Source organism: Chelmon rostratus, chromosome 17, assembly GCF_017976325.1.
Source record: "Chelmon rostratus isolate fCheRos1 chromosome 17, fCheRos1.pri, whole genome shotgun sequence".
Lineage (NCBI taxonomy): Eukaryota > Metazoa > Chordata > Actinopteri > Chaetodontiformes > Chaetodontidae > Chelmon > Chelmon rostratus.
In genome coordinates, this window is record NC_055674.1 from 18,193,624 (window position 1) to 18,208,030 (window position 14,407).

Sequence of the window (14,407 nt, forward strand, 5' to 3'; positions counted from 1 at the left end):
AGGGGACCAAAATGCCACCCTCACCAACAAACTGCGCTGAAGGGAAATGTCTGGCACAAACAGACGCATCCACCATATTCACCTCCCAAAACGGTTGGTGAATAGCTCCAAAATAGCTCTGCCAAAAACAACAAACCAATCTGCAGTTACACTCCTCCAAGATCAACCAAGTCAGCAGCCACTCTGTCTGCCACAGGAGGTAGCAACACAGGCTAATTTACTCCTAACTCCTGAAATATTTTTCCCCTGGAAGAGCACCCACTTGCCACGAAGCGGCTCCAGGAGTGTGATAATGAGGGGAGACAAGCCAAGTTATAGTGTTAATAAATATGTTTTATTTGGAAAGTAACCTTTCATTTCAAAGGCTGCTAATGTCATACTGCACAAGAAGTAAATCGGTAACTAAGTATATTGATGTAACAGATAACTGTACAAGTGCAATATAGTAAAATGAGCAGAACAGAGACTGATGCTGCATCAGAACTGCAGGAGCTGTATGGAGAGAAATGTGAGTGTATGCATTATAGGCTGCAAACTGGCAAACCAAACCAAAGCAACAAAATGTCTGTTTCAGTGTAAATGAGTATTATATAGAAGAGAAATATCAATGTGTAAAGGTAAAAAATGAAATTTCACACCCCACGCTTTTCCCACTTCCTTCTTTGTGGTTGCCGTCTACAGGTCGGACCTGACTCTAAAAATACCTTCTCAGATTTTTTCCTGTCTATTGCCTGCCTGTTTAGTTGCATTTTATCAGTTTGAAGCCGGCATATTTTTTTGACAACCAATTTCAAAGATAGCATCTCAATTTCAGGCCGGCGCATGCCACCTCTTGAGACGGACCCCTGTTCTGTCCGGGTCACTTAACAACCTCTAAAACAATTTCTTGGACCAGCAGCAGTCGCGGCTTGCTCCATGGGATTTGCTATCTGGCTGTGATCACTCAGATGACTGAGACCTTATCAGAACCACGTCGCCCGGGCACGTCACCCGTCCCGCTTTCCTGCTGTGCTTAAATGTCCGCATCCTCAACAGCTACTGTTAACACACAGCTGACGCCTTGCAGTCTTTGGACAGGGCAGAGCGGTGCATGGACTGCACTCTGTGGCCTCAGTGCTGCTTTGTTATCGCTATATAAAGACAGCAATGAAATCCATTGCCGAGTACAGTATGTGGAGGGAAAAAGAAATGCAGGGCCTGATGTCAGTGCAGTTGATAAAAAAATTTTGCACTGTTAACCTCTCTCACTTTATTTCTAACATTATATGTTGCGTGTTTCAGTCGGCAACAAGAGGATCAGCTGGGTTGAACCCCCCTGGTGCTTTGCAGGACAATATGACAAAGCGATAGAAAAAACCCTGCCATCCATGCAAAGAGGAGAGTAGGAGAGGGGGTGGACGTTTGTCATTGTACGTGCCTGTTCAAGCACGGTGCAGCAGGAAGGTCAGGTTTCAGTCTAGCGCTCGATCTTTGCAAAGCCCAAATGCTCTTGGAAGAATAGACTCAGGATTTGAAATGGTGGCGAACTGTAAAGGACTCTCCTGTCTGCCTGTGTCGCACACCGATTCCTCAGACACACTCACGCCCTCCGCTTCCCCTCTCCTCTTTAGAAACTCTAAACCTCCTTTCAGCTCCGTTTGTTAGCGGGGGTCATGGTCGAGCTGCCAGCCTGGGAACAGTGGCTGCCAGTATGGGACCAGGAGCTAGAAATCAGTGGAATAGTAAACAGAGGGAGAGAGAGCGTGTGTCAACAGCGGCGGAGAGCGCGTTTCCGTTCGGCCCCCGCCGGCCCCGCGGTAAAAGCGCAGCTGAAATGATATGATGGCTTAATGCATTCTCAAGTGGCTGATTTTTACGCAGGCTATTGTGGGATTGATAGTGTGCGAGCAGAGAAATGCTAACAAGGTGCTTGTGTGCCACATGATGGCCTTTTAAAGCAGAACCACTTGGTAGCTGAAAGAATGTTTTTCAGGGCCATTTCCCCACATGGAAGGTGTGAAATGGAGTTGATTCTGTACAGAGATGTCCAAAGTGATACTGCATGAGTGCTTATTATTACTTAGCTTTTACTTTTAGCTGACACGGAGGGGTGACTGCCATTCATAAAATTTAGCATATGAACACTGCACGCCGACTGAACTCTGTGGTCAGTGATTGAACTGTCCCAACATGTGCCAGCATATTGTTAGATCAGCACAGCATTTCTCACATCATAAACATTGTTGGTTAGTGATGAAGGTGCGCACATGCTGAAAACTCACCTTAATATCACTGCAACACAATGAGCTGCACAGTGCAAGCGGTCCCTTCAGCTTTGCTCTACTCATGCTCAGCTCATTATTGCTCGACCACAAAATCGCTGTGATTGGCTACTCCGCTGCAGCAATTTGTTGTTGCTCGCTTCCAAACGGATCACGATCGGTGCATTCAAAAAGTGCTGCCTTAACCTTGTTACGCTCTGCGCCTCGGCCCATACGAAATAAAAAAATGCAAAAGACAAAAAGCATTGATTTTAGTCCGACAGTTTCAAAGATGAATGAAAGACATTTTTGAAAATAAGTCTAATTTTAAGCTACCGCAAGCAGCCAATTAGCATAGCTAACCAGCTAACACAGGAAACTCATGTGGCCCAGGGCAAAGGTAGCAAAATCTGCCTACAAGCAAGTTCATGAATTAATTTATCGTCTTCGTTTAATCCTTAGAGTGGTATCAATCTTCTCAAAAAACTTTTGGTTGAGAAAGAAAAAATGATATTTTACATATTCTACCTCTTCACAAGTCAGAGGATATTATGTGTGTAGTTCGATGGCTCACAACTTTTGTGAACCATTGTTACCAAGTGTAATATTATACAAGGTGTGTAATGTAAAACCGATGCAGAAGGTCATTCAGACTTTGTTTCATTAACACACAGCAGTGTTTGTGTGTGCCATCCCACACATTAGTTTTGTGACCTTGCAAGTCTTCCAGTGATCAGCCTCTTAGTTTTCTATCATTTTTTTCCCTCTTCTTTTATCCTCATCCAAGGCCGTCTTCCTTTCTGTCGTAGGTGAGTGGATGAATGGATGATGACAGGGGCTTCCCGGTGGTTTAAGTCCAGGCCAGTGCTCTCGGCCGCTTTTGAATACGACTTTATTGTCAAGGAAAAGCAAGAATGTGCTAAAGCTGCACTCTACAGGAGCCTCAGTAATATGAGTTACCTCTCAGAATGATGACTCGACAGCCCGGGCAACAGAAACCTACATTATGATGCACGATGTCCCTGAGCGGCGTGGTGTTTATGGCTGGCTTCCTCTGTGCTGCAGGGCCCCGGTGGAGCTGAGGAGGTGCCGTCTCCTGACCTGTCCCAGTCCCAGCAGCCCGGAGTCCATCACAGCTTCGTCCAGGAGCATTTCCAGGCACAGTACAAGTGAGTCTCCTTTCGTGACACACGTACCACCCTCACATCCACCAGAAATGAAATCTACAAATACAGAAACACTAGCAGCAGGGCACTTATGTCTCGGTGAGAAGCTGTGTGTGCAGAGCTGTAGAGTAAAAAACAAAAATACGAGAGCAAGGGATTAAAGAGTGAGTTCGCTCAAATGTTACGTGCAAAGGTTAGCCTTTCTAGCTAACTAATGCTAGCTAGCTACCCACAGTTGTTGTCCAGCTTCCAAGACCAGGGCCATTTCATACTACATTATTCTGTGGAATTACAGGTTACACTAAAACAAGATCCTGTTCACAACCAGCTCACCCGCTGGTATAGTATTTCCCCATTGTAGGGAGCCGGTGCTGGATGCTACAGTACCAGAGCGTAGGCTAACGTTAGCGGCCTAACAATGTAGCATTAGCCTCAGTGTTTTAGCACAATATCATGTATTTAGCCACGGAAGGCATATTTACAACCCATTAAGGTTCTTATTATTATTCTTAACAAGTCAGCTTGAAACATTAAAAACTCAGTGTTTTTAACCCACTCACATAGCTAATGTTAGCTTAATAAGTTAAGTAGCTACAACTGATAGAATTTTTCATTTCATCCCTCTTAATAGACACGAGATTTGTTAAAAAAAATGTGTTGCTGTGTTGATATTAGCTGTACTCTTATCTATATGGAGGAAATCACCATATACCACATCGTTACGTGTCTTGTTTACGTTACAGCAGCTCTACTGTTGTATTGTCAGGTCTAAATGTCAGACTGCCCTGCAAGACAAAGGTCACAGCCTAAATAACCACTGCAAACACATGCAGGGGCAGTCCCGAGCTTTGTCCAAGCAGCATGTCACAGCCACACAGCGTTTCTATGGATAAGTGGCTGAAATATAATTGCAGAACACCTGCAATGAGACAGGTCCGCTTCACAAAGCCCACCCACGCTTGTACGGTATTTAGGCTTCATTGATCAGATTATAGTGTAACTGCTACATACAGCTGATGTAATGGGGCTGCCATTATTTCTTTTACACAGAGGTCCTCAGAGACACAGACACCCGGCTCTAAAGCACAGTAAATCTACACAGCCTCTCCAGTAATTACCAAGCAGCCAAGAGAAATACTAAAAAAGTCTAGTAAAAAAGCGCCCTGGTACCCTAACCTCTGTGTCTCCCAGGGAAGTTGAACCCCCTTTAAAACAAGTACTTATTTAGAGGGTTCTTACCTTTTGTAAGGTGAAATATAGTAATTTGGGTTGTTAGCTGATGACCAAGTATTCTCACCATTGTAATACCCTCTGAATTTGTCCTGTGTGCTTTGGATCACAAAGAGATGTTTATTTTTAAAAAACTAGTTACTGTTGCTCGCTACAGCAAAGCCCCCAAAGCAGGATTTTCACTGCCAGCTGTATTATCACCATTTCTAATGCAGCTGGATGTCCTCATGACTCCCATCAATCAGTCAACCAGGAGATAAAAGAGGCAGCTAATTTTTTACATAATATATGCATCTGTCAGCTGTGGCCGACTGGGAGCGGAGCGTCATTCAGATGTCGAGTTTATCTGGCCAACTCATCTTTGTGCCATTTTCAAATTCCTTCTGTCCTCTAAGAAAACATGAGGAAGTTCACACAGCACATTTGTTGCCGGCACGGTCATGTTAGAAGACATTTACACTGCGGTCAATTACGCACAGCTTTTTATAGCACTGCTTTGAGGACTGCGCTGTGTACATTGCAATGAATACCATTTTCTCCAGTCAGTTTAAAAATGTAGAGGCCACTGCGGGTGCCAACTTCTTCCCCCATGTGCACCAGGCAGCTGTATCTTCTGCATCCAGCTCCTGATGCCGATGCAGAAGCACCATCTGGACTCCATCCGCAAACCCCTGACCACGCTGACCCATTATCGAGGTCTTAGATTCAACACCAAAATCTGATCCATGTTTTAATTAAAACAGTTTTTAAAAGTAGTCCCTCCAGACTGCACCGCTAATATCTTGTTTGTCGGCGCCATCCTCCATCTGCCAGTCCCTCGCAAAATTGGCAGCTTTGTGTGATTGCCAGTAATACATCTGTCAGAGCGCATCTCTTAATTGCTACCCTCACTGTCAAATGTTTCAGCTGTGACACCTTGGGTGTGTCTAGACAGAAAGCAGCAGCCTTCGCGGGCTGGAAGGCAGAATTTGTTCCTCTCACCCACTCAAACACTGTGCTAGCCAGGGAAAGTGGGTGAGATCGTACAGAGGGAATATGTATACATGACTGGGTTGGCTAAGCACAAACTTTGCAAAGGAACTCTAACATATACAGGAAGTGTATACAGTCTGAGTCTATTTTAACAATGCAAAAAGCCATGCATCTCAAGGCTGTGAGGTTTTAAATGGAGACGAACGCTTTGGGAACGTATCATCACTGCTGGATTTTGACTTTCAACAAATATTTCTTGACTCCTGTCCCTCTCTTTTCCTCCGAGTCCTGAGGCCCCACCACTGCCTATGCAACACTTCCCAACACAGTGTCCGATGCGATACAGCATCTAGGGTTGACAGACCGGAGAATTATCCCTGTAATAGCCCAGTTTGTCACTATGCAATCATCACGGCCATTATACATGTTCAGACAAGTTAAATCCAAGCGGGCCGAGCCAAGAGTTATTTGATCTTAATTTATGTTATCTGTCATAGCATGCTAGAGCTGATCAAAATCAGAGCTGAACTGTGGGTCAGCGTACATTCAGGCTTCGTTTAGTGTCATTTTCAGGGCAATGTGAAACACAGGTCTTACCTCTGTTTTAGAAGATCTGAATTCAGTCTATCATCACTGATTTGTAAATCTACCGCATTGCTCCTCTTCTCCCGCTTTGATCTCATTTAAGATTTCCTTGTTTGATCAAAGTCTGTAATGTGTTGTCTGTGTGTGTGCTTGTGAGTCACAGGCTGCAGTCTGCGGAGGCAGCAATGAAGATGTCTGTCTGTCTGTCTGTCAAGCATTGTTCGTTAGAGCGAGGCCAAGCGACGGGCAGGCCGAACGCTCCGCGTTGCGCTGTTTTGGCGTAGCTCGCCTTAATGGGTGTGATGCCGCTTTCTCTGACGGACCCTGCGTCTCGTCTATGAATCGGCCCACGTGACTTTTGTTTTGATCACATCCTCCTGCGGAATTGGACAGCCGCTGCATCCCATCCTGTCGCTACGGACCCAGCAAAGGGTCAGATTATCGTGTGTATCGTAATTCCAATTAGAGAATCATGAGACGCACATTAAGATTTATGCCTTTTCCATTTCAGAGCATTAGTGTGGTGAATAAACCACCATTCATCCCCCAGCAGAGGATAGCTGCCAGGCTCAGTGAGAAGAATTAGCTGCCAGTCTATTTGATTTTAACCTACGGAGAGTGAGGATTTTTTTTTTTAATTGCCCCCCCCAAGGAAAGAAAATCAGCTAGATAAAGATACCTGGCTGATGTGTTACTCAGCAAAACTCAGAGCTCTAGAAGTGTGTGGTAGTGCAGAGCATCAAGCTCACAGTCTCTTCAGCATGGCTGCATCCCAGACTGGGGGATACGTACCTCTCAACCATCGCACGCTTCCTCCATTAGAGCATCACCAGAATATCACCTCTTCCTTTGCTCCTTTTCTCTTTTTAAGTGTTTTAGAGCAGTGCGGGGCACATCTATGTTTTAGTGGCGCCTGAGTGTGATTTGTATGCATGGAGTGCAGTTACCCTCACTGTTTCCTGGCGAGAATAAGACATCCGTAGGGCAGCCATTCTGCTCTGCCAAGAGGGAGAGATCCACTAAGAGCCAGTGTCAGCTGGGTTTGCTTGAATAGAGCTTTATTCACTCCCCCCTTCTCCTCCCCCACTGGGTCTGTCAGGTGCCTTCCTATAAGGAAAACACATTTGAGCAGTTCATCTATGGCTTAATTTCCCATGGTGGGATGGCGTGTGAAGGTCGTGAAAGTTCACACATAAACACTCATAAGCTTGGGGAGTTGAAGTGTTTCTTCCGGAGCCAATGAAAAAGATATGAGGATTAGGAGGAGGCTGGGGGGTATTTTTAGGCACGGTTCATGACACCAAAAGTCAGTTTGGCATTTGAAATGAATTAGTTAATTTTCTTGATGAAACGGCTCTACACGTTCATCATGATGAAGAAAGCATGATTTTTCTTTATGCGAGAGTTAAGTCTCGCGTAGCACTCAGAATGTGCTTTATTACTGCCGGGTTATTAGTCTATTATCAAGCAATGTGCAGCACGGTGCCGTCCATACTGTTAGAGAAGCTGTCGTGAATCTGTTATCTTTTAACCTTAAGACTGAAGAGTTGCACTCTCGCTAACGGGGTCGTCTTGCTCAGAAGAATCTTTTTTTTATTTCCTGGCCAGTGTTTTTTAAAATTTCCTTTTCAAACTAAATCCTTTTTCCCAGCTGGTTTTGAAGCAAAACTTACAAGCTTCCATGCACAAGGTTGCTTCTGCAAATTCTAGGTTTCCAATATGGCTGAAGGTTGATTGAAGCTGAGAGGACCAATCCGTTAACTACTGGCCTGATTTAGAACGGTGGTTCCCAGCCTTTATTTACCCAATGTACTCTTTCAGTCCTGTCAGGTTATACTCTGAATTTTATTCGTTTTGATCTGTTTAACAAAAACATGGGTATTATTACAATGTTTGTATGGCTCCATGCTGGCGACAGCCCTGGCCAAAGACATAATATTCTTAGGTTGTCCTTCCATCTGTCCCATTCTCGTGAAATGTGATATCTCTGGAACATCTGGAGGGAATTTCATTACATCTGGCAAAAACGTTCACTTTCACGTTCACTACTGATTAGATGATGGTCAAAGGTCGCTGTGACCTCACAAAACATGTTTTTGACCTAACTCAAGAATTCATGCACTATTTTGTTTTTTAACCAAATTTCACACAAATGTCTTTAAGGATAATATAATGACGTGAAGACACTTTACATCCCAAACATCAACGGTCAACTCACTGTGACATCATAATTTTCTGCAGAAACACTTTTCTGGCCATTATTCTGCACCATAACTCAGGAACAGAAGGGGAGCCTGTGACCATATTTCACATATTTATTGGTCAGATACTGAATTGGTGACACTAATCTTGGGTGTCCACCTTGAATCTGTGCTGATTGTAGATATCTTCTATGCTCCCGGGTTGAAGATGTGTGTGAATCATCCACGTTTTACAGTTTATAACTTCTCTGCAGCAACATCCATATTTGAAGCATTGCAGTCCAGCACAAGCTGATTGGTTCTGCTGATATTGAGCTTCAGGTGATTGTCGTAGCACCAAGTGATGAAGCTCTCGATCAGTCCTCCTCTCAAAACATAGTCTCTAAGTGAAGACAACATGTTTTTCCCTGGACATTATTCACTGGACTCATACCTGTGAATACAGTGATAACTTTCATTTCACCGAAAAATACACTTAATACCTTTTATTAAATTCCTTCAGTCTTTACTAGTCTGGGCAGACATGGCTGCAGCTACAACTTGACTGGTTGGCAGAAGCAAACAACCACAAGGTGGTAATTCTAGTTTTCAGTGACTAATTTCCCTGATGTTTAACAACAATTTAATCTATGAGGTGAAACACTGCCAGAAAAGTGATTGTGTATGTTATCAGAGCAATATAAGAGAAATGTGTGCCACTTTGTGCTGTGTATTATGAACTGTGCACATTATCCTGTAATGTAATTTAACCAACTAGTATTTCTAGCACCAACTAGCGAGGGTACCAACATGCATTTAGCTAATCACTGATCACTAGTTTTCATTTGAATAAACTGTCGTTGTTTAGGTTGCTGTGGTCAACTTTGCATTTGTACTGCTACTAGTGGCAGAAGCTAGACATGTCAACCATTGACCTCTAGCTTTAAATATTTTAACCATTTTTTCTGTTTTTTGCTTGTTTATCCAGCACTTTTAGCTGTCAGATTTAATTTTAGTTATACTATAGTTCTTTTAGCTATTTGAACTGTTGATTCATTACTTTTACTAATTATTAATCTAGCTTTAGACTTCTTGCTTGCGAACTGGTTTTCATGCTCTCTCAGTCACATCACCCAGATTTCATTTTATCATGATGGTTGTTTTTTTTTTTTTTTGTCACATTAGTTTAGTTACCCCTCAAACATACCCCCTGGGACCTACTGAAGTACCCTTTGGGGTATAAGTACCCCTGTTTAGTAATCAGTGGTTTAGATGAAGATGACAGGTGCTTTTTTTAAAGATCCCCTCCAGACATGTATTAATAAGGCATGCATTGAAATTGTCAGTTGTTTGTCTGACATGTTTTTTTGCAGAAAAAAAGTGTAATCGCAACCTTGAAGCCATTAAAATGACACCTACTCAATCTCCCTCATGACAAATTCCAGAATATACAAATATACAAATATTTTTCACTGCACAAGTTCAACTGTCGGACGCAAGCTGTCTCCTGCTTCACTGTAAAGTCCACTCTCAGCATTTGTGAAAGTTGCATATAGGTAGGAACAACAAGAAAAACACATTTTGGACTGGAGAGGGACTGTTGAATTTATTCGGTTTTATGTGTCTGACTGGTTGATGTCAAATCCACTTGTATACAAAGTTGGTCTACACCCACTGATGCTCAGAGAGGCTCATAGAAACCACCTTTTCAAGACTCACTTCCTGTAATTACTGTATATTTACAGAGAGTCTTGTCCAGGAAATCCGGCACAGATTAAGTCTAAATACTGGACAAAACATTGAACTTAGCTGCAGACAAAATCGCTTCCAGCAATCAGCCTATTAACTCCACTGGGCTCTCTGACTCATTGTTTAGGCAATTAGCTAACTGGAATACTGGTTATTCTCTCCAGTGACATTAAGTGGGATTCACTGAAAGAAGTGAACTCATCAACAATGAATGGTGAACCTTTGGAAAAGAAAATGACTGCTGTACACATGTGGAGATTTCCGTTTTCAGCGTCCTGCACGTTGAGATGCGGAAAGGCCGTCTCGTTATGGCATCGCATGAGCGTTCGCAGCAGTAGCAGAGTGATGCAACAAGATGGAAACTGCTTCTGCTGGTTCCCGTTTATAACCCTAATTACGCCAGGGGGCTTCTCCTACTACTTCCCGCCACCCCCCACCTCAGCCCCTTGTCTCTCTCATTCTCACCAGTTACATCACTCGCCTCTCCGTTCTCACAATCAGATCAAGGGGTCCCGCGTGGAACGCCGGGTTCATTTTGGCAGCGTTGTTCACTTGTGTATGAAGATTAAGCCATCTCCTTTCCTGTCATACTTAATGGTCCAGAATTTGGACGACTAATGTGACTCTGCTTTCTTTTCCTCAGATCTTCACTGACTTGCCCCCACTGCCTGAAACAGAGCAACACCTTTGACCCGTTCCTCTGCATCTCACTCCCCATTCCTCTTCGCCAGACCAGGTGAGCTCTGCGGTTTTTAATCCAGATTCAGGTCTATCATCTGAGTTCATGATTCCTCTCAGGTAGACAATTACAATCTGTTCCAAACAAGCGATTGCATCTGCTTTAGACAACAGATTGACCTGCGCTTTGTCTCCAAAACAACATTAACAAGCAGTGTAATATGTCATTCACTGCCCATTAGGTAATGAGGTCATGCTGTAAGAAATAGTTTGACATTTTATTCTATTTCTTGCCAGGAGTTAGATGAGAGGATCAATACCACTCTAATATCTGCCTGTTAAATATGAAGCTACAGCCAGCAGCTGGTTGATGTAGCTTAGCACAAAGACTGGAAACAGAGGAAAACAGCTGGCTTGGCTCTGAAGGTAATGAATCCTGCCAAGAAATAGTCTGACACATAGCACCCTGTAATTGACATTTTTACACTTTTGTAGGAATTAAACAAACAACATATGACATGTTCAGAAGTGAGCTTCAGAGGTGCTACTGAGCGGATTGTGTTACCCTTGCACTGAGCCATGTTCTCCACATTTCCAGTCTTAATGCGACGATAAGTTAACCAGCTGCAGGCTAGTTTCATCTAACTCTCTGCAAGAAAGAAACATGTCAAACATTTTTTTTTAAGCTTAACGCATTGAAAAGAATAAGGAAAAACAAGCTGGACAACACCCAGCTCTGTTCACGCACCACTTACAGTAAGAACCGAAGTAACTGTGAAGCAGCAGTGCTGGCCTCAAAAAGTAAAAACTGGTGGAAAACCCTCGCAACATAGAGGAACAATGTTGTGTTCAACTGTACATAACAACAGCCACTCAGCCTCCATGACAGGCCAGCAGGGCCGGTTCAGGAAACCCTGACATTTTCCAGGAGGGAGACCCCATTCATTCTTTTTCTTCCCCACCAGTGCCTCTCTGACAATTATGTGGTCGTCTCTTTCTCAAGCAGACGTGCATGCAAATGTTTGGGTTTTGTTTAAAAGTCTAAACATGCTGACAGTGCTTGTTTCTGGACCGTCCTGTGCTCCTGCTCATGCTGTAGCGGCTAAATCAGATATTTTGCCTCCCACAACTTGCGTCCTCTCCTGTTCTGTCCTGTGGAGGTGGGCTTTTAGTGGTAGTTTATGGTTAATTTAGTAATTCTAAGTTAACCACATGATATTTTTTAACTGTTTATCTTGGTTACAGCTGTTCTGGTATCTGCTGGATCTGAGTACACCCTGGAGAGGTCGGCCTAGTGTTAAAGGAATAAGCAGAAATCTGCTTATTCTCTCTCAGGGGAAGAGCTGGATCGTTGCCACTCTCATATCTGTATGTTCAATATAACTTTACTCCCAGCAGTTGGTTAGCTTAGCGAAGCTTAAAGACTAGAAACAGGAGCTGTCTGAAGCTAACAAAATTCACCTACCAACACTTCTAAGCTTCGCTTTATTTCTCCAGGAAGTTACTGATCCCAACCGAGACACAGTCTGGCACACTACTCACCGTAAAATTGTCTTTTTTACAGGTCAGATTTTGTGCAGATTACACAAACAATATCTGGCATGTTTTTAAAGGTGCTGTTGAGCAGATTTTGTTACCTTTGGAAACAGCCAGGCTCGCTGTTTCCCTCCTGTTCCTTTCTCCTGTGTTTGAAACACATGATTGTGATCATCAGCGAAAACCACGTCTAACCTAAATCTAAATGTTTTATTGGCTATAGTGCAGCTTTAACTCAGCACAGTCCCCAAAGCTAAACTCAACTCTTTTATGACTGGCACATAGAGGTGTCTTGATCACTATTTTAAGGTGTGCCAGGGTTTCTTCTCACTAGTTATTTCCTTCCGTTTAGTTTCCAGCCTTTAAAATAGTTCACACAAGTTCAGCCAACATCCTCTCTAATTTGGGAGCTTTGTTCTGACAGTGAGCCAAATCAAGAGTATTTAGTTACCATCCTTTCTTTTAACCGCGTGGCAGATAGGGCGAGAGAAAACACTTCTGAAGGGATAAACAGAGGAGAAAACAGATGGGTTGCCTTTTGAAGCATTTTTTAAAATGCATTTCTCTGTGTGAGGAGTTCAGCTCGCTCCCAGCCAAGTCATGTCTGTAAGCCATAAACACACACTGTTTGTTACCGAACAGTTTGTGGGCCCAGCGCGCCAAACGCCGGGCTCTGTCGGATGATTTTGTTTACACTGTATTGTAAAGCCTGAATATTCAATCACAGGTTGCAGCGGTCAATCAAATTAATTCCTGAGTAACACATTAGGGCTGTAATTATCTATAGGCAGTGTTACTATTTACAGGAATCATTGTTAGAAATCTTTTTAACATTATTTCATGAGATGAGAGCAAAAAAAAAAAAAAAAAAAAACGAGGGAATTAAGTCAAGAAAACGTTAATCATTGTCTCAACTATATTGTGAAATAAAAGCCGTCAGTCCCCTGCAGAGGGGTGTTCTGTTTTGTCCGTACTGGTATGAGGAATGTAATTAGCATAAATCGGGGATACCTCCTCGAGCCGTGGCTTGATTAGTGCTGCCAATTACTGGAGCCTGTTTGCTGTGCTCTTTTGAAGTTTCCTGCTCCCCAATCCGAATCAGCGGAACGGAGGTAAACAAGGCGGTCCGGCCGTTTCCACGCACGCAGATTTAACAATACTACTTGAGCCTAACAAGAACCAGTCAGGTCGAGATAACTCGTGTTGTTAAATCTTTAAACTGGCTTCCAGTTAGTTACAGAACTTCAAAGACGTGTTGCTAGTTTATAAATCGTTTCGTGGCTCGGGGCCAAAATACATTTGCGATATGCTTGAGGAATATAAACACATTAGGTCCCTTAAATCAGAGGTTCCCGACCCCGGGGCTGTAGACCTGGACCGCGCCTCTGAATATTTGCTGCTGGACCACGAGGAAACATGACTTGGCATCGAATTAAACAGAGTAATAATTCTAATACCCTCAGGGACTATTGCAGGCTGTTTATGTGGTTATTACTTAAAACTGCTGCGGTTCATGGTGCGTTTTTTTGTCGTCACTCCCCAACATATATACTGAGTTTCAATTGAATTACAGGTCATCTGTATGCGTCCAGACGGTCAGCAGCATTCAGCATTCAGCTGTAGCACATGAAATCTGTGTGAAGCCGCTGCCTGAATGTTGCTGAGAGGTCTTTAGAAAGTCAGCCCCAATGAAATACAGAGCAAATGAAGCTACATACCCGTTTGGTTTTCTCTCTGCATCGTCATCACCCAGAGCCTCGTTGTGTGACCATCAAGAACTCACTAAATGACTTTGGTCAGTTTTGTGACTTCATGCACATTTTTTCTGGGTTAGAGGTTTCTGTTTCAGTGTGATGTGATTTTGCCTTTTATTTTTGTCTTTAACAGGAAATGTTAGTGCGCAAGTGCAAATTAGATTCTTTATTTTTCCATTTGGCCTCTTCTTTTTCTTTTTTCCCCCAAAGATAAATTTGAGATTTCTCTGCAGAAGTTCTTGTGCTTCCTTCCTTCTGCTGCTATCAATAAAGTTTATCTCCCTCCATTATTTTTATTATATCGAGTTGCTAAAAAC

General features: G+C 43.2%; 1 protein-coding gene across 1 annotated transcript in view; it reads left to right on the forward strand.

Moving 5' to 3' along the window:
• The window catches only part of LOC121620926 (ubiquitin carboxyl-terminal hydrolase 43-like), a 61,835-nt gene that overhangs the window by 19,867 nt on the left and 27,561 nt on the right, over nt 1–14,407 (forward strand). The window contains exons 3-4 of the mRNA XM_041957179.1: nt 3,306–3,409; nt 10,766–10,858. Of these exons, the coding sequence (XP_041813113.1) occupies nt 3,306–3,409; nt 10,766–10,858 (197 nt within the window). The remainder of the gene's footprint in view (nt 1–3,305; nt 3,410–10,765; nt 10,859–14,407) is intronic.